At 44.3% G+C, this 25,525-nt stretch overlaps 1 protein-coding gene across 3 annotated transcripts in view; it reads right to left on the minus strand.

Annotated features, from left to right (window-relative positions):
* SEC24A (SEC24 homolog A, COPII coat complex component) overlaps nt 1-25,378 on the minus strand; it is a 69,553-nt gene extending 44,175 nt beyond the window's left edge. The window contains exons 1-4 of one of the 3 annotated variants that reach the window (XM_058677286.1): nt 24,790-25,363; nt 10,354-10,824; nt 2,988-3,161; nt 735-812 (exon numbers count right to left, since the gene is read on the minus strand). In XM_058677286.1, the coding sequence (XP_058533269.1) occupies nt 735-812; nt 2,988-3,161; nt 10,354-10,824; nt 24,790-24,892 (826 nt within the window). In that variant the 5' untranslated portion in view covers nt 24,893-25,363. Of the gene's footprint in view, nt 1-734; nt 813-2,987; nt 3,162-10,353; nt 10,825-24,789 lie in introns of all 3 variants that reach the window. The other 2 variants (XM_004586414.4, XM_058677287.1) reach the window with 2 other exon arrangements.
* Between the last annotated feature and the right edge of the window lie 147 nt (nt 25,379-25,525).

The following is a 25,525-nucleotide window of genomic DNA, read 5'->3' on the forward strand; positions in this document are numbered from 1 at the left end:
ATGATAATAAAGCCCAGGAGTTCGGTTGTGCTTTTTTTTTTTTTCTTTCCTTCTTTGGATCCTTTCCTACCACTATGGCAGCAGATCTGGGTTGTTTGCCCTCTTCTCCTTAAATAAATCTTCCTTTACAAACTTCAAAAAAAAAAAAAAAGCCCATGAGTCCAATTCTGAAACAAAGGGAAAAAAAAAAAAAAAAAAAACCTTGGCAAAACAATCCAAATGCATATAGATTAAGAATTTTGTCTAAGATCAAGTGAAGAATTTTAGGGCCTGGCAGCGTGGCCTGGTGGCTAGGGTCCTTGCCTTGAGCGCTAGGATCCCATATGAGCACCAGTTCTGATCCCAGCAGCTCCACTTCCCATCCAGCTCCCTGCTTGTGGCCTGGGAGAGCAGTTGAGGATGGCCCAAGGCTTTGGGACCCTGCACCTGCGTGGGAGACCTGGAGGAAGTTCCTGGCTCCTGGTTTTGGATTAGCTCAGCTCCAGCCGTTGCAGCCACTTGGGGAGTGAATCATCGGACGGGAGATCTTCCTCTCTATCTCTCCTCCTCTCTGTATATCTGACTTTGTAATAAAAATAAATAAATCTTTAAAAAAAAGAATTTTAATAACGGGTTAGCTATATAATAATATTATAAAATTTTCTTCTTAGCTTTTCTATAATAAGCACAAATTTTACAATGAACACATACAACCAAAATCAAGGAAAAAAAAAAAAGCTTTCATAGCATCTCACCCAAGAAGCCACCACCTTCAATCTCATCGTAACTATTGTGGGCCATCGTTGTTCCGTTCTTGGTATCTGATGTAACACCTACGGAGAGAGTTCATTAGTAAGATCTAAATTAGAATGTTTATTATTACTTCTTTAACACACAGACTAATACTTAAATTTGAGTTAACTTACAAAACACCAAATAGTTTAAACCACAGCCAAACTAGTCAAATGTTGAAAACTAAATTTTTAAAATGCACATTTTTAAATATGAAATTTTCACACAATTCCAATGCAACTTCAGGTAAAGTAAGCCTGAGTCTTTTGGAAGGAGTCTTTTCACCCCAATTATTAACTAAATTAAAGATATTTTTATATAAGATGTTTTATATAAAGGCATTTTAATAATTATTTTAAAGATTTATTTATTATCATTTCAAAGGCAGACTTTTTTTTAGAGACAAAGAGAGACAGACTGAAACACCAAACATCTACTGTTTCTCTCCCTAACTGGCTGCAATGGCCATAACTGAGCTGATCTAAAGCTAGGGGCCTCTTTCAGGTTTCCCACATGGGTATGCTGGGCCCCAAGGCTTTGGGCCATTCTCTACTGCTTTCTCAAACCATAAGGAGATAGCTCGATGAGAAATCGAGCAGCCAGGACTAGAACTGGTGTCCATAAAGGATATTTGGCACTTGACAGTGGAGGATTAACTTATTGAGCCAATATTTTTCTTACAATACTGAATGTATCTGGGAGGAGGATATAAGTTGTAACTAGCTCTAGCACAAGAGCATCCTGCCAGGATGGCTTTCAGGAAGTTTATAAAATCATGTACTATCAGAAAGATCTTAACAGTTGTGAGACTTGCTCTGACAACCTCTTAGGAGTAATTCATATACACAGAAATAAATCATAAAAAACAATATTACTTAGACAAAAGTAAAATACTAATCAAAGAGCTCATTTTCAAAAATCTAATAGAACTAAAAATTAATTTGAGCACAACATAGAAATACAATCATCCCACAACATCGAAAGAGTACTGCTCCAAGAATGCTACTAACACTACCAAAACCTCATACATATCATACAGCATATGTGCATATATTCTATGCACAAACACCTGTATACTTTAAATCACCCTAGAATACATTTCACAATTAATACAATGCAAATAGTTATTTTACTTTATTGCTAATGGCAGGAGTGGGAAACTTCTGGCCTACAGGTCTCATAGGGCACTTAAAATCATTTGGTCTGGCCCTGGCAAGACAACAGCAGGTGCCTTGTGACAAGCTGACTCAAAACTGAATAAAGTGTAGCACCCAACAGTAAGAATTATAATGGGTGAGGGCCAGTAAGGAAAGGCCACTGTTCCAGACAGGACAGGAGATGGCCTAAGTAGGGCTGGCCCATAGAACCATTGGTGTGCACAAGATCTGGCATTGGGAGAGATTCTGATGGAGGAGTTGGCAACTCCTCTGTCAGGAAACAGTCCCTGCAGGTGAGCGTAAGAACCAAAAAATGGAGAAGCCCAGACCAGGCCAGGTTACACCCACCTAGGAAAACAAAACTGAGTTTGGGGCTCCTGGATTCAGCCTGGAATGTCTGAGCTTTGTGGGCATTTGGAGAGTGAGCCAACAGGCAGGAAATCTGTCTCTGTGACTTTCAAATAAATAAAATGAATGAATCTGCAGAGCAACAAAAACAATAACTGAAAATGTTAAGAACAGTGGATTCCAATTACTACTCCACAGCCTACCATAATATACTGAAATTCCTGAGAAACTTCTTTACTCAAAATTCCTGAAGTCCACTCTAGCCAAAGCTAGACTGTCTACAAAAATATGATTATAATAGCACAGAATGCAGATAGTATTCATCTTTCCACCCTAAGACAAAACTTCAGGAGCCAGTACAACTGGCTAATCCTCCACCTGCAAGCACCAGTTTCCCAGACAGGCACCAGACAGTGCTCCAACTGCTCCACTTCCTATACAGCTCCCTGCTTATGAGCTGGGGAAGTAGTGGAAGATGGCCCAAGTCCTTGGGACACTGCACCCACGTGGGCGACCTGGAGAAGACTCTTGCTTCCTGGCTTTGAATCAGCTCGACTCTGGACACTATGGTCATTTGGGGAATAAAAAAGTGGATGCAAGATCTCTGTCTCTCCTTTCTATAAATCTGCCTTTTCAATAAAAATAAATAAATCTTTTTTAAGAAAGAGAAGACAAAAGTTCAGGATGTGACTTTGGTTTTGATCTGCTTACCTTCCTGACTGCCAGTTGAATTAAATGAAGGCTGGTGCACCGCTCCCTGTGGCGACTGCTGCGGTGTGGGTGCCTGCACCGGAGCGGGGCCTCTAGGTGGAGGAGGGAGCGCATGAGGAACTCCCGGTTGAAAACTGGCAGGCAGAGGTGGATTTCTTAAGGGAGGTGCAGAACCTATGAAAACATTGATTTTTTTTCACACATCACTTGAGAATGTAGTGCAGCTTCCTCCCAGAGCTCAGTAACTTCCAGATTTATACTTTATTTATAATTCTTAGCAAATTAACAGAATATATTAACTCCCTACATTTGTGACCTTATAATCTCTATGGATTCCTAACACATCTCCAACTCCATTTATCAGGCTTCTTAACCTTCATTAAAGCAGTTCAAAGAAAAATCTGCATCAAGCCACTTCTAGATAGAATATTTACCAATTTTTCATTAATTGATCTTGGAAGCTTTATAAGTCATGGGAAACATTCTAGTTGAAATTAACAAGACATGCTAATTTTAATTTATTAATTTCACAATGTTATCTTAATTCTGCTTATTAACATAGTCTGCTTAAGTAATACCAACTTAAATTTACAGTGGGTAAAAATACAGTATATTATACTTATTCTAAATTCTCCAAGTTTTGTTTTATTTTGCTTTGTTCACTGGAGTAAAACTTACTAAAACTAACTATAGACGAAATCTTTAACCAAGTAGGTGAGATGCCCACATCACACACTGGAGTGTCTTCGTTTCACTTTCAGCTCTGGCCCCTATGACCAGATTCCTACTACCACAGACGCTGGGGCTCATAATGATGCCTTGAGTAACTGATTTCCGGTCACCCATGTGGGACACTTAAACTGGATTCCTGATAAACAAGTCCAACCTGGTCCAGCCCCCATCCTTTGTGAACATTTAGGGAGTAAAACAACAGATGACAGAGCTCTATCTCTAAATAAATAAAATGTTTTAATGAGATTATAAATTTGTTTAATGTTTAAATAATAGTTAAAGATAGCTTGCCTTCTATACTGGCTTTAGATTACATTAAGAACACGGGAGCCAGACCATGGCATAGCAAGCTAAGCTTCTGCCTGCAGAGCAAGCATCCTACAGGGATTCTGCTTCAAGTCCCAGCAGTTCCACTTCCAATTCAACTCCCTACTACTGGCCTGGGAAGGCAGTGGAAGAGGGTCCCAACTCCTAAGACACCTGCAACCAAGTGAGAGAACTTGAAGAAGCTCCTGGCTTCAGATCAGCCCCGATCCAGCCATCCCGGCCATCTGAGGAATGAATCCATTAATAGAAAATCTCTGTTTCTCCTTCTTTCTCTAAATTTGTATTTTTTAAAAGAATAATTCATTTAAAAATATAAAATTTTAGAGTCTGGCACAGAGGCTCAATGGCTAAATCCTTATCCTGCATGCGCTGGGATCCCATATGGGTGTCAATCTGTGGTCATAGCTGCTCTACTTCCCATCCAGTTCCCTGCTTGTGGTCCAGGAAAGCAGCAGAGAACGGCCCAAAGCCTTGTCAGCCTGCACACATGTGGAAAGTCTAGAAGAAGCTCCTGGCTCCTGACTTTGGATTGGCTCAGCTCTGGCCATTGCAGCTATCTAGGGAGTAAATGTGAGCATGGAAGATCTTTCTCTCAGTCTCTCCTTCTCTCTAAATATTTGCCCTTCCAATAAAAACATTTTTTTAATTTATATATGTAAACATATAATACATATAATTTTTTTAAGTTTATTTATTATTTTATTGGAAGGGCAGATTTACAGAAAGGAGAGACAAAAACCTTCCTATCCACTGATTTACTCCTGTTGTCACAGTGGCCATAGCTCAGCCGATCTGAAGCCAGGAGTCAGGAGCTTCCTCTGAGCAGGGCCGCAAGGCTCTGGGCCATCATCCACCACTTTCCCAGACCACAAGCAGGGAACCAGATGGGAAGTGGAGTATCTGGGTCATGAACTGGCACCCATATGGGATCCCATGGCATGCAAGGTGAGGATTTAGCCACTAGGCTATCACACAGGGCCCTATCTATAAAATTTTAAAACACTATCAAATGAAACAAACTAGCAACAACATGACATCTGTCCTCAAACCCAACAGCTCTCATCATCTTAATTTCATCATCTTCCTATCTGCGCAAAAGTTCTAACTAGTATAATAAATTTTTTCTACATGTTATCAGTTTCCTAAAACCACATTCACCTATTATTCTTTCTTATTTAAAAAATATTGTTGTTTCAAGTTAACCAAAATTGCTTTTTTTTGAAGACTTTTTTTTTTAATTGGAAAGACAGATTTAAAGAGAGAAAGAGACGGAGAGAAAGATCTTTCATCGACTGGTTTACTCCCCAAGTGGTCTCATTGGCTAGAGCCGAGCCAATCTGAAGCCAGGAGCCAGCAGCCTCTTCTGGCTCTGCCACATGGGTGCAGTGTCCCAAGCCTTTGGGCCATCCTCTACTGTTTACCCAGGCCACCAGCAGGGAGCTGGATTAGAAGTGGAGCAGCAGGATCTACGGCCATAGCACCCTGACACGCCCAATCTCATCTGATCTTGGAAGCTAAGCAGGGTCGGGCCTGGTTAGTACTTAAATAGGAGAACTGGAGCAGTCTGGACCAGAACCGGTGCTATATGGGATCCCGGCACATGCAAGGCGAAGACTTTAGCCACTAGGCTACAGCACTGGGTCCACCACAATTGCTTTTACGTTCCCATTACCAAAGAGAAGAAATAAAGTCTACCAAATAAAACACCAGTAATCAAGTGTGTATTTCATTTCTTCATTCCAGACTTAAAATGATTGTTTATTTGAGAGACAAGGAAAACACAAAGAGTTCTTATCTATTCTAAATACCTGCAATAGCAATCAAGGCCAAAACTTTTTCTTAAACATGAGCTTTCATGAAATGGGTAATAACATTTCTTCATAATTATTAACTTCTTATCACTTAAAATACTGATTTGAAAGGCAAAAAGACAGAACCAGAGACAAAAATTTTTGTCATCTGTTGCTTCACATGCAAAATGCTTGCGATAAGCCGGGCAGGGACAGATAGGTAAGAAACCCAGGGACTGTGACATGGAATGCTAGCCCCAAAGCCATCTCCCCATCCCCTGCTCACTCTTTCTCATTTATTTATTTGTTTGGTTTTTTTCTTTTTTTTTTTTTAAAGATTTATTTTTATTACAAAGTCAGATATACAGAGAGGAGCAGAGACAGAGAGGAAGATCTTCCGTCCGATGATTCACTCCCCAAGTGAGCCGCAATGGGCTGGTGCCCGCAGATCCGATGTCGGGAACCAGGAACCTCTTCCGGGTCTCCCATGCGGGTGCAGGGTCCCAATACACTGGGCCGTCCTCAACTGCTTTCCCAGGCCACAAGCAGGGAGCTGGATGGGAAGTGGAGCTCCGGGATTAGAACCGGAGCCCATATGGGATCCCGGCGCGTTCAAGGCTAGGACTTTAGCTGCTAGGCCACGCCGCCGGGCCCTAATTATTTGTTTTTTTTTGAGAGACAGAGAGATGGCTCCCAGTTGTAGGCTCCTTAGTTTACACTTTGGCAGATGAAGAAAAATGCAAAAGTCACTATCACTTTAAATAAAGCCTTCCTGGCACTGCATTTATGTGAGTTGTCGTCATGTAAGAGTTTGAAGATTATAGTTGTAGGGGGCCAGCACAGTGGTGCAGCATGCTAACCTCTGCCTGCCATGGCATTCCATGTTAATACAGGTTCAAGTACTCGGTGGCTCCACTTCTGATCTATCTTCCTACTTACAACATGAGAAAGCAGCAGAAGATGGCTCAAGTCCTTGGGACCCTGTACCCATATGGGAAGCAAGGAAAAAGCTCCTAGCTCTGGTCGTGGTCCTCTGGGAAGTGAAACAGCACAAGAAGATACCCATCTCTCCTACTCTAACTCTATTTTTCAAATAAAGATAAACAAACCTTTTTTAAAAAGTATGCTCTTAAGTACAGAACTTGAGACTATATTATTCTGCAATGGAAATTCAACTTAAATGATATTATTTTCTACCATTTAGATTTCTGGATAGTACAAAACTAATATCAATTAATTTAGTTACATAATAGAAGGGCCAGGTGTGATAGTTTAGTTGTTAATTTCTCTCTGCCAGCATACCATATGGACACCAATTTGTGTCCTGGCTGCTCCACTTCCTATCCAGCCCCCTGCTTACGACCTGGAAAAGCAGGACAGGATGGCCCAAACCTTTGGGACCCTGTACCCAGGTAGGAGGCCCAGAAGCAGCTCGTGGCTTCTGATCAGTTTAGCTCTGACCACTGTCACTATCTAAGGAGTGAATTAGCAGATGGAAGATCTTTGTCTCTCCTTCTCTTTGTAAATCTTCCTTTCAAATAAAAATAAGTAAATCTTAAAAAAAAAAAAAAAGCATAATAGAAAACACATAATTAAGCTCTCAGATCTTCAAGTTTCAGGTTGTATTATGCAAGCTTTCAGCTATTCATAATTATTAAACAACTAACCCTGTTTTTATAAGACTAAAACTTTTCAAATATTTAATATGTTCTTAAATTCTCCAGAGGCCAATAGAAAAATTATTTAGGACCCTTATGTCTCCTAGTAATGCTAATTAGTGCCGTGTCAACAGAAGTTAGGGCAAAGATTATCAGCATTTAACTCCCTTACTGAAGAAGCACCCATATATAACTGTGGCAATACAGAAAGGTCAAAGACCAATGGGGCAAAGTCCATGACCAACTCATCATGAACAAACTCATCATGAACAACAGTGTATGTCATTCCCAGTCACAAAGATGCACCAACCTAACCTAATGTTTAACTGAATATATAAGCTTACAGAAGCTTTGCAGATTTTTTGCTTTTATGACGTATTTCTTTACTTATTTGAAAGGCAGAGGTACAGACAGAGGAGACACAGAGGAGAGGGAGAGAGCTTCCATCTGTTGGCTCACTCCCTAAATGGCCGCAATGCTTAGGAACAAGCCAGGCAGGAATTAGGAGCCAGGGTTTCCCACACAGCTGTAGGGGCACAGCACTGGGGTCATCTGCTGCTGCTTTCCCAGGCACACTAACAGGGAGCCAAATCAGAAGTAGAATGACTAGGACATGAATCAGAGCTTTACCCCATGCCACAGCACCAGTTCCACTTTTGCTTTAAAAATATATTTATGAATCCAAAATATGTAACATTTCATAAGATTACTTATCAAGTTGAATATTTCTTATTTATAAAACTCATAGCTAGAATTTTGCAGCCTTCTTTGAGATTTCTAAAAGTAATTAATTTAACAATGTCACAAGGTGGGTGACGAGAAAAAAACATTAAGGTGTGGATGTTTGGCACAGAAGATAACACAGCACTTGGGCCATTGGCAGCTCCTATTCAGATGCCCAGGTTTGATGACCTGGACTCAGCCTCCATTTCTGGCTTCTGGCACACGCACACATCGGGGGGCAGTTGGCAGTGGCTCCAGCAGCTGGGGCCTGGAACCCAGTTAGAAGACACAGACTGAATCCTCAGCTCCAGGACTTACCCTAGGCCAGCCCCGGCTATTGTAGGCATTTGGGGAGTGAGCCAGAGGGTGGGAAATCTTTGTCTTTCTCTGCCTTTCAAATAAAAAATGCTCATAAATTCCTCTTAACTTTTAAAAAAAATTTAAATGGATAATTTTTAAAAGATTTATTTACATTTTATTTCAAAGGCTGAGTTACAGAGAGAGTAGAGAGAGAGAGAGAATCTTTCATCTACTGGTTCACTCCCCAAATGGCTGCAACAGCTGAAACTGGGCTGATCCAAAGCCAAGAGCCAGGAGCTTCTTCTTCTGTTCCCTCAGGCAGGTGCAGGGTCCCAAAGCTTTGGCTCGTCTTCTACTGCTATCACAGGCCACAGGCAGGGAGCTGGGTGTGAAGTGGAGCAACCAGGATACAAACCACTGTCCATACGGGATCCATGCGCACGCAAAGCAAGGATTTTTAGCCACTAGGCTACCACACCAAGCCCACACTACTCTTTAAAGAAAAAAAAAATATTTTTACTTAAAAAGCAGATATACAGAGAAAGAAGAAATAGAGAAAGATCTTCCATTAGCTGCCTCACTCCCCAGAGCTAGACTCACAGCCAGAGCTAGGAGCCCCTTCCGGTTCTCCCACTTGGGCACAAGAATTCAAGGACTTGCTCCATCTTTCACCAGACACATTAGCAGGAGCTGGATCAGAAATAAAGCAGCTGAGACTCAAACCACAGCCTTTATGGGAGTCCAGCACTATAGGAGGAAGCCTAACATACCAATATCACAGTTGTGGCACCAGCACCCACCAATTTTATTAGACAGTTTAAATAACATGTTCGCCAGGACAGTCATTTGCTCTCATACTTCTGCCAACCACTTCCCATATACCGGAGTCCAATTCCTTAATCTGGCTACTGTTTCAGTTTCCTGCTATACTGACTCTGGCAGGTCACTCATTCCTGATGCCCATAAGTGACAGCTGAACTAACTTTCAAGCTACCAACTTTGGCCCCTCAGCTTTTGAGGGTATTTGGATAACAGAAGTAGGAGCCCCTATCTTTCAAATAAATAAATCTTACAAAAACAAAAATTAGAGGGCCCAGTGTGATAGCCTAGCGGCTAAAGTATTCACCTTGCATGTGCTGGGATCCCATATGGGAACCAGTTCTAATCCCAGCTATTCCACTTCCCATCCAGCTCCCTGCTTGTGGCCTGGGAAAGCAGTAGAGGACTGCTAAAAACTTTGGGACCCTGCACCTGTGTGGGAGACCCAGAAGAAGCTCTTGGCTCCTGGTTTTGGATCGGCTCAGCTCTGGACATTGTGGTCACTTGGGGAGTGAACCAGTAGATGAAAGATCTTTCTCTCTGTCTCTCCTTCTTTCTGTAAATCTGATTTTCCAATAAACATTAATAAATCTTTAAAAAAATACTTTTAATTTTTAAATTTAAAAACCTAAACAAGCAAATATCTCAATAAGCAAGGGTTTTACATTCCTTTTTTTTTTAATTCATTCATTTGAACAGCAAAATTAGAGAGAAGTGGGTGGTGACACAAAAAGGGGTCTTCCATCTGCTGGTTCTCTCCAAATGGCCCTATGGCTGGAACTGGAACAGTCCAAAGACAGGAATCAGGAGCTTCTTTCAGGTCTCCCATATGGGTGTAGGTATCCAAGGACTTCGGCCCTTTTTCACTGCTTTCCCAGGCACATTAGTAGGGAGCTGGATCAGAAGTAGAGCAGTCAGGGACTGGAACCAGCACCTTTAAGGGATGCTGGCACCATAGGTGGCAGTCTTGTCCACTAAGCATTTCATTTCAAGCACTGCTATAAAAAAAAAAATTACCTGATGACTTTATGAGGCTGTTTTGAAGTGAAGGATCCCCAGAAGAAACATACTGATGATTTGTTGTTAGATTTGTATTCCCAGAGACAGTTAGTTGGGATGATGAAGGAGGACAATGGTTTGTCTGTGAACCTGAAGATGGATAGGTATACTGCCAGTTCAAGGGTGCTGACAAGTTGGTTCCAGGAAGAAAACTACCAGAAGGCATTGGTGTAGCAGCTGGGTTCTGAGAACCAGGAGGCGGCATTCGAGGAACAGGACCACTATGGAGCGTGGGCATCGCTGGATGAGAAGCCACAGGTGGTCTATTCAAAGTCAGCCCCAATCCCTGAGAACCACCATAGTTAGACTGTCCAGAGACTGGATTCAAAGTCTTTGCTGGTATTAGATGAGGGTAGGATCCTGGAAGCTGTGAGTTATAACCTCGGCTCACTGACACTTGTGAAGACATCATAACATTTTGCACAGGACCTTCCAAAAGGAGAGAGAAAAATTAGTCATACAAATACCTACAACAATATTTTTTCCAAAAAACACAATATATGGTACTCTTTGATTCAGCAATAAAAGACTAATAACCCAATTAAAAAGCAAAGGATTTAAAAAGATATTAAGATATATTTCCAAGGGCTGCAATAATGTGTAAAAGCCAAACACTGGTATGTGACTAGCAAAAATGAAAACTGTTCCAATCACATTGGACCACAATTCAGCAGTTCCCCCAAAATATTAAACATCATTATTGTATGACTCAGCAATTCCACTTATAATATATAAGCAAATGTGTTCACAAATGTTCACAGCAGCACTACTTGTAGTATAAAAAAAAATGGAATAAATTGAGTATCAAGAGATGAAATGATAAACAAAACAAGGCCTATGCATATGATGGAACACTACATAGTTGTAAAAAGAAATGAATAGGGCCCGGCGGCGTGGCCTAGCAGCTAAAGTCCTCGCCTTGAACGCGCCCCGGGATCTCGTATGGGCGCCGGTTCTAGTCCCGGCAGCTCCACTTCCCATCCAGCTCCCTGCTTGTGGCCTGGGAAAGCAGTCGAGGACGGCCCAAAGCTTTGGGACCCTGCACCCGCGTGGGAGACCTGGAAGAGGTTCCTGGTTCCCTGCATCGGATCGGCGCGTACCGGCCAGTTGCGGCCACTTGGGGAGTGAAACATCGGATGGAAGATCTTCCTCTCTGTCTCTCCTCCTCTCTGTATATCCGGCTTTCCAATTACAATAAAATCTTTAAAAAAAAAAAAAAAGAAATGAATAACCGTTTAAACCTTGAAATTAATGTTAATTTAAAGAAGCCAGACATAAAAAGGCAACTACCACATGAGCACTTTACATAAATATTCAGGAGAATCCACAGATACAGAAATAGATACATGGTTGCAGGAGTTAACAGAAGAAATGAGTGACTGCTAACATATATGGGGTTTTATTTGGAGGTAGTAAGAATGTTTTTTAAGATGTATTTATTTATTTATTTATTTGGGAGTCAGGGAGACAAAGGAGAGACAGAGTGAGAAATTGGCCATCTGCTGTTCACTTCCCAAATAGCTTCGATGAACAGCAGTCTGCCAGGCTGAAGCCAGGAGTTTGATTCAGGTCTCACAATGATCAGCATAGGCCCAAATACTTGGGTGTTCTTACACTGACTTTCCTGGGCCCTTAGCAGGGAGCTAGATTGGAAGCAGAGCAGCCAGTATATAAACCAGTGCCCCTAGCAGATGCCAGTGTCGCAGACAATGGTCTTACCCATTATATCACAATGGCATTACCAACAAAAATCTTCTAAAACTGGGGCCAGCACATTGGCTCAACTGGCTAATCCTCCACCTTCAAGTACCAGCATCCCAAATTGTCACCAGTTTGTGTCCTGGATACTCCACTTATGATCCAACTCCCTGCTTGTGACCTGCAAAAGCAGCGAAGATTGCCTAATGTGCTGGGATCCCATATGGGCACCGGTACTAATCGGGGCTGTTCCACTTCTCATCCAGCTCCCACCTTGTGGCCTGAGAAACCAGTTCAGGACAGCCCAGGGCCTTGGGACCCTGCACCTACATGGGAGACCCGAAAGAGACTCCGGGCTCCTGGCTTCAGCCTGGTACAGCCCTGGCCACTGTGGCCACTTGGGGAGTAAACCAATCGGTGGGATCACTCTCTCCCTCTCTCTCTGCCCTTATCTCTCCATCTCTGTAACTTGGCCTTTCAAATAAATACAGAAATCTTAGAAAAAAACTGAATTGTGGAGGCTGGGATTGCAATACAGCCATTGCAACATCAACATCCCATATCAGAATGCCAGCTAAGAGTCCTGGATGCAGGTTAGTGTGGTAGCCCTGCAGCTAAAGACCTCGCCTTACAGGCGCTGAGATCTCACATGGCCACCGGTTCTAATCCGGTTGGCCCTGCTTCCCACCCAGCTCCCTGCTTGTGGCCTGGGAAAGCAGTTGAAGACAGCCCAAAGCCTTGGGACCCTGCACCTGCTTGGGAGACCCAGAAGAGGCTCCTGACCACTAGCTGGCTTTCAGATCAACTCAGCTCCAGCCATTGCGGACACTTGGGGAGTGAACCATAGGACGGACGACCTTTCTCTCTGTCCCTCCTCCTCTCTGTATATTTCACTTTCCAATATAAAAAAATAAATCTTAAAAGAGTCCTAGCTGCTCATCTTCTGATCCAGCTTCCTAACACAAAGGCAAGAAAAACAGTAGATAATACAGTCAAGTCCTTGGGCTCCTTCCATTCATGTGGGTCCTTCCCATACACTCTGATGAAATTCTAGTCTCCTGAACAAGCCTGTGTTGTTGCAGGCACTTGGGAAGTGAACCAGTGAATGAAAGTTCTCTCCCTCTCTGTCACTCTGCCTTTCAAAAAAAAAAAAAAAAAAAACCTTTTTAAAAATTGAATTGTATGACTTTCACGCATGTTTTTACTTTCACATTTTCATTTTGCAATGGCACAACAGGTATAATATGGGGAATTTACACTTTATATTTCCATATAAATTCAATAAAAATAATTTAACATTGGGATCATGGAGAAAATACATGGCATAGTATACACTACTTAAACATAATAATAACTTGAGGGTGTAAGAACTGTGGAGTAGCATGTGAAGCTGCTATATACAGTGCCAGCATTCCGTATGGGCACTAACTGTCCACTACTAATGTGCCTGAGAATACTGCAGAGGATGGCCTAAGCCCTCAGGCCTCTGTACCCACATGGGAGGGCCAGAAGAAGCTCCTGACTCCTGGCTCCAGCCTGGGCCAGCTCCAGACATAGCAGCCATTTGGGGAGCGAACCATCGTGTGGAAGAACTGTTCTTCTATAACTTTGCCTTTCAAATAAATATATTTAAAAATAACAATAATCCTGAGGAAACAGATTAGAATTTTTCTTTTTTTTTAAGATTCATTTTATTTTTATTGGACAGTGGATATACAGAAAGGATAAAAGACAGAGAGGAAGATCTCCTGTCCATTGATTTACTACCCAAGTGCCTGCCAAGAGCCAGAGCTGAACCAATCCGAAGCCAGGAGCCTCTTTCAGATCTCCCACGCGGGTGCCAGGTCCCAAGGCTTGGGCCGTCCTCAACTGCTTTCCCAGACCACAAGCAGGGAACTGGGTGGGAAGCCGGGCAGCCAGAATTAGAAACAGTATCCATATGGAATCCTATCACAGCAAGGCACGGACCTTAGCCGCTAGGACTTCATATGAAATAAGATGCAGGTAATTAAAAAAAGTAAATCTTCAAATTTAACTCCAATGTTTCTGACTTGAGCAATTGAGTGGGAGGCAGCACTACTCTGTGGAACAGAAGCAAAGAAACAAGAAAGGAAGATACTGCAAAGAGACACTGAAGACTTATTTTATCTTGGGTTTTTTTTTCTATTACAAAGCAATTGCTTTATTTATCTATCTACTTATGTATTTTACCTACCTACCTACCTGAGAGGCAGAGAGAAAAAAGATAAACACAAAGTACTCGCACCCACAGGTGTGTGTCCCAATGTCTGTAACAGCTGGAGACGAACCTGGGCAAAGCCAGGAAACCAAGAATTCAAATGAAGTCTCCCATGTGGGCAGCAGAGACCCTCCTCTTTGAACCATCACTGCCAAATTCCAGAGCATGCACTGATGGCTGAGCCAAGACTAACCCAGGCACTTCTAAACAGAACCTAAACCCTACAACACATTGAAAACTCAAAGACCTGAGGTACCTAGCTCTGACCTAAGAGCCCCTGCCCACTCTTAGAAGCCTGGGTGCTCCTGCAATGTATGAGTTAAAAGGAACTGAAACATGTGGAACAACTAGTAGACCTCACCCCATCTCTCCACTGCTTGCATGTCTGTAGTCATGCAGCTAAATTTGTGTTCTCCTATATAAATCTTGACCCACCTGCCATGGGTGGAGAGATTGAATGTTAAGTCACTAGCCTCTCACCTCTGCAATTTCAAACTATACTAAATCAATTTTCTCCCTTTTCTTGTTCTTTCAGTCATTAGATTAGATGGATAGATATTTTCATTGGAAAAGCAGATTTACAGAGAGAAGAAGAGATTCAAAGATCTTCTGTTGGCTGGTTCACTCCCCTAGTGGCCACAATGGCTGGAGCTGAGCTGAACCAAAGCCATGAAGGAACTAGGAGCTAGGAGCCTCCCTGGGGTCTTCTACATGGGTGCAGGGTCCAAAAGTTTTGGGCTATCCTCTACAGCTTTCCCAGGTCCAATGCAGGCAGCTAGACGGGAAGTGAAGCAGCCAGGACATGAACTGGCACCCACATGAGATCCTGGCACATGCAAGGGAGATTTAGCCACTGAGCCATTGGGCTAGGCCCGACTAGATTATCTTGTGAAAGGTACCTGATAATAGGTTCTTTTTTTTTAAAAAAGATTTATTTATTTTATTACAAAGTTAGATATACACAGAGGAGGAGAGACAGAGAGGAAGATCTTCCGTCCAATGATTCACTCCCCAAGTGAGCCGCAACGGCTGCTGCTGTGCCGATCCGAAGCCGGGAACCTGGAACCTCCTCCAGGTCTCCCATGCGGGTGCAATGTCCCAAGGCCTTGGGCCGTCCTAGACTGCTTTCCCAGGCCACAGGTAGGGAACTGGATGGGAAGTGGAGCTTCCGGGATCAGAACCGGCGCCCATATGGGATCCTGGGGCGTTCAAGGCAAGGACTTTAGCTGCTAGGCTACGCCGCCGGGCCCCTATAGGTTCTCAAAAAGTGTACCATGGCATACAGATTCCTAAGGGGAGCTTTAATCACAAGGGTAAAACTCTGTCCCTGAGGTTATTTTAAACGTAATGGCTTTCAGGTACAACCAAGAAATTTAATGGAACTGTCCAACACAATATTTATTTGCAGTCACCAAATAAACGGGTTGCAATTTAAGATATAACTTCAGAGTGTGGCACAGCACTCCAATACATTATGACTCTGCTTGAGACCCCCACGTCCCATACCGGAGCATCTGGTTCAAGCCCGTCTCAACTTCTGCTCCTGTTTTCTGATAATGCACACTTTGGGAGGCATTACATACAGATGTGCTCTTGCCACACGTGTTAGAGAACCAGCTAGACACCATGGCTCCTGGCTACAGCATGGCCCAGGAGTGAAGATGCAAGATCTGTGTCTTTTTTTTTTTTAAGATTTATTTATTTTATTACAAAGTCAGATATACAGAGAGGAGGAGAGACAGAGAGGAAGATGATTCACTCCCCAAGTGAGCCGCAACGGGCCGGTGCATGCCGATCCGAAGCCAGGAACCAGGAATCTTCCGGGTCCCCCACGCGGGTGCAGATTCCCAATACACTGGCCCGTCCTCCACTGCTTTCCCAGGCCACAAGCAGGGAGCTGGATGGGAAGTGGAGCTGCTGGGATTAGAACCAGCGCCCAAATGGTATCCCGGGGCATTCAAGGCGAGGACTTTAGCCGCTAGGCCACGCTGCCGGGCCCAAGATCTGTGTCTTAGTCTCCATCTTCCCTGTGTTACTCTGCCTTTCAAATAAATACACATTTTAAAAAAAGATTTTATTTTTATTGCAAAGTCAGACATACAGAGAGGAGGAGAGACAGAGACAAGGATCCTGCATCCAATGGTTCACTCCCCAAGCGGCCGCAATGGCTGGAGCTGAGCTAATCCGGAGCCAGTAGCCTGGAGCTTCCTCTGTGTTTCCCACACGTGGGTGCAGGGTCCCAAGGCTTTGGGGCCATCCTCGACTGCTTTCCCAGGCCACAAGCAGGGAGCTGGATGGGAAGCGGGGCCTCCGGGATTAGAATTGGCACCCATATGGGATCCCAGTGCATTCAAGGCGAGGACTTTAACCACTACACTATCGTGCCAGGGTTGATTTATTTATTCTTATTGGAAAAGCAGATCTACTTGAAGAGAGACAGAAACAGCCTACATCCACTGCTTCCTTTCTCTCCTCCACTCAATTGCCTCAATAGCTCAAGCTAAGACAATCTGAAGTCAGGAAACAGGAGCTTCCTCTGGGTCTCCCACATGGGTGCAGGGTCCCAAGACTTTGGGCCATCCTCTACTGCCTCCCCAGGCCACACGCAGGGAGCTGGGAGGGAAGTAGAGCAGCTGGGATATGAACCGGTGCCCATACAGGATACCAGAACCTGCAGAGGATTTGCCTGTTGAGCCACTGCATCAACTCTTTAAAAAGGCAGAGTTTTACAGAGAGGAAAGAAACATGTGTTCAACTCACTGGTTCACTCTTCAAACGGCAGCAAGGGCCTGAGTTAAGCTGATCCAAAGCTAGGTGCCAGGAACCTGTTTCCGATTTCTCACATGTATATAAGAACCTAAGGCCTTAGGCTCTCATCTGCTGCCCTACCAGGGAGCTGGATCAGAAGTGGAGCAGCAGGGATACAAACCAGCACCCGTACGAGATACCAGTGCTAGTAGGCAGAAGATCAGCCTATTATGCCATCAGACTGGCCCCAATGAAGAATACTTCTGATGGACACCTCAATTAATATAAAATGACTTTACTAGTTTGTTCAAGCAAATTTACTGAATAGTTCTAAAACATAGTGAAAACAAAAACAGCAACAAAAACTAAACTTTCATACAAATTTAAGTGTAAGGAAAAAATACATGTCCCAAAATGGTTTCCCCTAAAATTACAAGAAAAGTAAAAACTGAAGATCTTTGCTCTTGGCGTAGGTGTTGTGGCTTAACCTACTAAGCTGCCACTCAGGATGCTCATGTACCTAACTGTCAGTTTGAGACTCCCACATGGGTGATGCTCTGGGCTGGCGGCTCGGGTCCTGCCTGACCCTGGCTGCTGTGGGCATTTGGACAGGGAACCAGAAGACACAGTATTAATCTGTACGCTCTTTCTTTCAAGATAAAAACAAGTCAGATTTATGGAGAGAAGGAGAGACAGGGAGAAAGATGTTCCATCTGCTGATTCACTCCCCAAATAGCTACAATCCCAAGGTAGGAGCCAGGAGCTTCCTCCAGGCAACCCAGGTGGGTGTAGAGTGGCCTGGGGCCATCCTCCACTGCTTTCCCAGGTACAAGCAGGGAGCTGGATGGGAAGGTAGCCAGGACACAAACTGCTGTCTATATGGGTTCCTGGTACTTGTAAGGTGAAGCTTCAGCCACTAAGCAATCGTGCCATACCCTGAGCTTTTATTCTTTATTTTTTCAAGAAGATCTTTTTAACACTAAGCCATCCATCCATTACTACGTTGAGTTAAAATCTGCCAAGCACTTCCCACCCATGATACATCAATTTAAATGAATAACCAGTATTAAGTTAATTACAAAAAACATAGTGTCCAATGTGAAAATACAAAATTCACAGAAAAAGTAGCCAAGTATTCGACCAATATCATATTTCAGACAGTATTCTTTCACAAGTCTCTTCTTTCTGCATGAGCTTTTAAATTCAATAGGTAAGAACAAGTTAATCATCTACACAAATCTCCTTAATTTAGCACCTCACCTCGTGCAATACACCAAAATATACTCTGAGCATTTGAAAAACTGATCAACTGAAATTCTAAGTACAAGAGACTGAAGACACTGTATAAGCACAGCTTGAAGCATTTCAAGTATAAAAAGTTGAAGAAAACAACAGGTGGAGCAGAACTTGGCATAGTGGACAACACGCTGCTTGAGACACCCACATTCCAGATGGGAGTGCCAGGGCTCAAGTCCTGACTGCCCCCCACCCCCTTGCAGCGTCCTGCTCTTGTGGCCCAAGCAGGGCAAGAGTGGAAGGCAAAGCCACTGTCAGAACAGACCTGGAATTCCTGGCTCCTGGTTTCCACCTGGCCCAGCCAGCCTAGCCCAGCCCTGGCTGTTGTGGGCATTTGTAGAGTGAACCAGAAGACAGAAGTTATTGTCTGTCTCTGTCACTTTTGCCTTTCTAATTAATAAATAAATCTCTGAAAAGAAGACAAACAAACAAAAAAGAAGGTTCCAATCCTGGATTCAGGCACTCTGTCAAAGTGCTAGGACCTGGAACTCAGAGATAACAAAGTAGAATGGTAGTGAAGTAAGACCGGCTGGGTTTAAATCTGGGTTCCACAATTTATTGCTTGTAAGTCCATGAGCTAGTTGCTTAACCATTCATCTCAGTTTTCTTGTCAACCAAAATAACAATTCTTACCTCAGAAGTCCCTTAGAAGAATTAAATGAGATAATATACATAATGTAAGCTAGCACAGCACCTGGGATCACAGTTAATGTTACTTTTTTTTTTTTTAAGATTTATTTATTTTATTACAAAGTCAGATATACAGAGAGGAGGAGAGACAGAGAGGAAGATCTTCCGTCCGATGATTCACTCCCCAAGTGAGCCGCAACAGCCGGTGCTGTGCCGATCCGAAGCCAGGAACCAGGAACCTCCTCTGGGTTTCCCACACGGGTGCAGGGTCCCAATGCATTGGGCCATCCTCGACTGCTTTCCCAGGCCACAAGCAGGGATCTGGATGAGAAGTGGAGCTGCCGGGATTAGAACCGGCGCCCATATGGGATCCCGGGACGTTCAAGGCTAGGACTTCAGCCACTAGACCACGCCGCTGGGCCCTAATGTTACTTCTTAATGTTACGATTTCTCTCAGCAACTCTCAGTTTATCAAGAGCAACAAACAAGGAAATGAATGGTTATGCAATGTGATAAACACTAATGGAAATATGCAGAGAATATTATAGGATTTCAGACGTCCTGTCCCCACCGAACCCATCAAATGGAATTCAGCCACAACAATCAGTGTTGTAGAGCATATGTCATTTATAGTCACAGCCTGCTTTGATACTGACTAAAGACTTCCTATATTAAACACACAATCATGAACATGATTTACATGAGAGAAACCAAAAGCTCTACATTCCTGCCAAACCTCAAGACACCAGCGTTAAGTCCAGCATTCAAATTTATGTTCAAAAATTCCACATATTCTCTTGTGTGAATGACAATATTGTTCAAAAAGCCACAGAAAATGAAGTTGAAAATGAGCACTCATCTAATGATGAATAAATCGATTCATGTTTCATGAACTGAATTGCAAAATACCCCACTTTAAAAGTTTTATTAAGCAAAACTATTTGTGTAGGGGTTAGGGAGAAAATGTGGAAGAGCAGGTATTATTCTATGAAACACAATATATTGGGGTGGGGAGAATCCCAGTACCTATGAAACTGTGTCACATAATACAATGTAATTAATGAATTTAAAATAAAATTTAAAAAAAAAAAAAAAAAAAAAAAAAGAAACACAATATATTGGGATGAGGGGAGCAAACACCCTTTCCATCTTGAATTCTATAGACAAACAATTATTAAATAAATATTTCTTAAAAATAAAACTCAACTTTCTAATTTTCTTATCAATTTGACTCAAGCAGTAAAGCAGCTACCAATTCATGGTAGGCACTATCTGCCTTTAGTCTTATTATAGGAAAATCAGATTAAGATCTGTTAGTTCAAGTAGTCTTGCAGCCTCATTATCAGTTTTCACAAAGGAAATATGTATGCATAAGTCTGTACAATGACCAAGAAAAACCGACAACTTTAGGTAGCAATGAACAAATCAGAGAAATGCCAATGTTTCAGAACTCTGTAATAATACCATACAGTGTGACAGCAAGTTAAAAAGTCACTAGTACATCTTTTGATTGTATCAAAAATTTCTGAAGATCCAACTGTTTTGTACATGTAATTGATGTAAGCTACATTAAGTCTAAAGTTTAGTGGATGGCATTGTGGTGCTGCACATTAAGCCACAAATGGAGTTCCTGGCTCCTCCCAGCTCCAGCTGTTGTTGCCAATGAGGGAGTAAATCAGCTGATGGAAGATCTCTCTGTGATTCTGCTTTCCAAGTAAATAACTATTTATTTAAAAAAAATAAAAAGGGCCTGGCAGCGTGGCCTAGCAGCTAAAGTCCTCACCTTGAACGCCCCGGGATCCCATATAGGCGCTGGTTCTAATCCTGGCAGCTCCACTTCCTGTCCTGCTCCCTGCTCCACTTCAGATGCAGCTCCCCGCAAATGCACCTGGGAAAGCAGTTGAGGACGGCCCAAAACTTTGGGACCCTGCACCCGCATGGGAGACCCGGAAGAGGTTCCTGGTTCCCGGCATCAGATCGGCACAGCAGCAGCCATTGTGGCTCACTTGGGGAGTGAATCATCGGACAGAAGATCTTCCTCTCTGTCTCTCCTCCTCTCTGTATATCTGACTTTGTAATAAAATAAATAAATCTTTAAAAATAAATAAATAAATAAAAACAAAAAAAACAATTGTGTTATAATAGGTTTTTCACCAGCATCCCACATAGGAGCCAGGTTCCATTCAAGGCTGCTCCATTTCAGATGCAGCTCCCCGCAAATGCACCTGAGAAAGCAGCGGAGGATGGCCCATGTGCTTAGGCCCCTGCACCCCTGTGAGTGACATGGATGAAGCTTCTAGCTACTAGCTTTCTGGCCAAGTCACAGCCCCTTAACAAAATATTTAAGAAGTGACTGCAAAACAACTACACACCAGTATTGAATGACCCCAAAGCAATACTTTCCTCTGCAGTTGACTGTCACACCCACTCTATGAATTAACACAATAAATAATAAAACAACCCAATACAGGACACTGGCCATTTATTGAGATGATTTCTATTAAAAAAGAAAGAAATTTGGAAAACAAGATTAAAGGACTGTTAAAACTTTTGCTGCAGGTCCCGGCACAGTAGTCTAGTAGCTAAAGTCCTCACCTTGCATGGACCATATGGGGACCAGTTTGTATTCCAGCTGTTCCACTTCCCTTCCAGCTCCCTGCTTGTGGCCTGGGAGGCAGTAAGGATGGCCCAAAGCTTTGGGACCCTGCACCCACATGGGAGACCCGGAAGAAAGTCCTGGCTCCTGCCTTTGGATGGGCTCAGCTATGGCCATTGTGGCCACTTGGGGAATGAACCAGTAGATGGAATATCTTTCTCTCTGTCTCTCCTCTCTAAAAATATGCCTTTCCAAGAAAAAAATAAACAAATCTTTAAAACAAAAACAGGGTCCAGGCAATGGCCTAGTGGCCAAAGTCCTCGCCTTGAACGTACCAGGATCCCAAATGGGCACCGGTTCTAATCCCAGCAGCTCAATTTCCCATACAACTCCCTGCTTGTGGCCTGGGAAGGTAGGTAAGGACAGCCCAAAGCTTTGGGACCCTGCACCCACATGGGAGACCTGCAGGAAGTTCCTGGCTCCTGGCTTCAGATTGGTGTAGCACCGGCCGTTGTGGTCACTTGGGGAGTGAATCATTGGACGGAAGATCTTCCTCCCTGTTTCTCCTATTTGTATATCTGACTTTGCAATAAAAGAAATAAATAAATCTTTAAAAATAAATAAATAAAATAAAAAACAAAAACAAAAAAAACCTTTTTGGTGTCACAGAGAGGAAGGAGGGGGGACGGAAGCACATCTCCATCCACTGGTCCACAATCCAGACAGCCACAATAACTCGGTCTCCCTAGCAGGTGGCAGGAGCCCAAGCACTCTGGTTGCCTTCTTTCTTCCCAGGCGGGCCAGCAGGGAGAAGGATCAAAAGTGCAGCAGCTGGTACTCACAGCGAAATTAGATTCTTTTTTTTTTTAAGATTTATTTATTTCATTACAAAGTCAGATATACAGAGAGGAGGAAAGACACAGGGGAAATCTTCCATCTGATGATTCACTCCCCAAGTGACCACAACGGCCGCTGCTGTGCCGATCCAAAGCCAGGAGCCAGGAACTTCTTCCACGTCTCCCACGCAGGTGCAGGGTCCCAAAGTTTTGGGCTGTCCTTACCTGCTTTCCCAGGCCACAAGCAGGGAGCAGGACAGGAAGTGGAGCTGCCGGGATTAGAACCGGCACCCATATGGGATCCTGGCACTTTCAAGGCAAGGACTTTAGCCACTAGGCCATTGCGCCAGGCCCTCAACTTCCAAATTATAAGAAAAATCCATAGTCATGTGACATTTTGCTGAGTTTTCTTTCCACCTTAGGACCATTTACCTGCATGGGAGGCCCAGAAGCAGTTCCTGCTCCTGGCTCCTGGCTTCAGATAAGCTCAGCTCTGGCTGTTGCAACCACTTGGGGAGTGAATCAGTGGATGGAAGATCTTTCTATCCCTGCTTCTCTCTGTAAATCTAACTTTCCAATTAAAAAAAAAAACTTTAAAAAAAAAGGTAAAATGATTTGGGGTGTTAATCTTAGTAATTTGGGCTCTTGTGGAGAAATTCACATTCCGTGTCACACTACCTAAGTTCAATACCTGGCTCAGGATCCTGATGTCAACATTCCCTGAGAGCCATCTGCGGCAGGCAACAGGGGATAACTGAAGTGACTGGGTTCCTGATACCCTCTTAGAAAACCTAGACTGATTCTGGCTCCTGGCTTACGCCCAGCTCAACTACCAACACTAACAGGCCAGATGGGAGAGCTCTGTATCTCTTGGCTTCCCAAATACATATTGGTTTTGTTTTTGTTTTTAAGATTTAATTTATTGGAAAGACAGGTCAGATTTACATTAAGAAGGAGAGACAGAGAAAAAGATGTTCCATTCACTGGTTCACTCCCCAAATAGCTTCAACAGCCAGAGCTGAGGCAACCTAAGGCCAGGAGCCAGGAGCTTCTCCCTGGCCTCCCATGCAGGTGCAGGGTCCCAAGGCCTTGGGCCATCAGCAGGGAGCTGAAAGGGAAGTGGAGCAGCTGATACACCAACCAGACCCGTGTGGGATGCCAATGTTTGCGTGCAGAATAATCAGTTGAGCCACTGTATTCGGCCCCCCAAATACATAATTTTTACAAAGTAAATCTCTTCAAATGATTATACTATTGGCATAAATGTTACTAAATATCCTAGAAAATAATGTAGTTAACATAAACTGTAACCATGAACTTGAGAAACAATTGCTTCAACCTAACATCCTTTCAGTGATTATGCCCACTTAGTCTTCATTCTGCCCACACAGCTGCCTACTGACACACATTTTTTTTAAAGTCTTTGAGACTTTTATAAAGATACAGCCATTCTCAAGGAAAAAAAAAAAATCTTAAGTTCTCAGTTTCAGTCATCAGCTATTTTCTCCAACTTCACAACAACTTAAAAACTTTCGTATTACTCAATGGGTTCTATTTCCAATAAAACCAAAGACACGTTGGCACCAAATGTCTTACTATTTGTAACAGGCTGAACAAATAGAACAACTTCAGGAATCCTCTAAGAGGCACACAATTCCAACACTGTCACAACCAAGTGACTTAAGTTAGAGTGCCACATGTACACTCTGAGAGCTTCAGGGTCCCACCCAGCCGCTGACCCAACAGTGGGAAAGTCTCTGGAAATCAAACAGGAGACAGCCTGCATCCTACTCGCTTCTTCCGCCGAAAACCCACAGGGTGGGCCTACGGTCGTTCTGGGAGAGAGGAGCAGGCCCGAATGGGGTCTCCACCATTCATCTCAGAAGCCAAACTGATGAAGACCCTCCCACCCCACTGCATGCCTGCAGAGTCCAGGACAATCCCACGCCACACCTGCTCTTCAAGACACTAGAGTGAAGTGGCACGGAGTGCCAAGACACACAGAAAATATGACCCTGTCACGGGATCTTCGCGGCCTCCTGCCTGGGGTTGGTTGGTTGGTTTGTTTTCGTCCAGGCTTAGCCAGGGCGATGCATACAAGCAGGTACTCCCCAGCTGCTAGCTATCTGGTCAAACAGACGAGCCCAGGGTCGCGGGTGTGCACAGAAGCCCCTGCCTCTGCGGCCCAGCCGCCACGCCCCACCATCACCTCCTGGACCCCGGCCCGGAGGTCACCCTCTCCTCGGTGGCCTCGAACGGCGGCAGCACCGCCACACACACACACACAACCCCCCTAAAAGGCCGGTTGCAGCCCCGGCTGCGCCCTTCCTCCTCCCTGGTGCAGCACTTACCGTTGCTGTAGGGAGACCCGGAGGCCGAGGCCGAGGCGGCCCCGTTCTGTGCCTGGAGGCCAGTTGGCGGAGCGCCGGAGGCAGGCATCCCGGACTGGAACATGACGGCAGGCGGTTCTCGAAGATGGGAAGGGGCTGGTCGGGCTCTACCAGAGCCGAAAGGCGATTTCTCAAAGTGAAAGGAGGAGGCTCACGACTTAGGACTCAGGGTCGGCGCATCAAGGCCAGGACATGGCGCCTCACTGTCCCCAGCCCGCTGGCGGCCACGGCTCGGACCTTGAGTCGGGGCTTGGGAATCGGGCGGGCGGCAGCCAAACCGGGAGCCGAGGGAGGCCCTGGCCGGAAGTGTCTGTCAGCCGCCGGCCGCGCAGGCGCAGTCCGTACACGTGGCACTTCCGGCTCCGGGCTGGCCGCCGCGGGAGCGTAGTGGCGCTACCCTTTCCCCTTGGGGCTGCCCGAAGGCCACCTGACAGCTCCCGGCGTCCCGGCTCCCGAAGCCGTGCCTGGGCTCACCTGCCACGTCATTCCCTCACCCTGCCGGCCGGAAATGGCGTGTGTCCCTGCGGTGGAAATCCCCGCCGTCGGTAACGTCGCCTCGCCCGGGTCCGAGGACAAGTCCGGGCTGCAGTAGCTGCTTTTGGGTCAGACTGGATGGGACCTGCTGGGTCCTCTCCCCGGGTTTGGGAAGATGACCTGAGACCACAGACGGATCCTGTCCTCCGTGAAGATTGGTCCG

The sequence above is a fragment of the Ochotona princeps genome, chromosome 19 (assembly GCF_030435755.1).
Source record: "Ochotona princeps isolate mOchPri1 chromosome 19, mOchPri1.hap1, whole genome shotgun sequence".
Taxonomy (NCBI): domain Eukaryota; kingdom Metazoa; phylum Chordata; class Mammalia; order Lagomorpha; family Ochotonidae; genus Ochotona; species Ochotona princeps.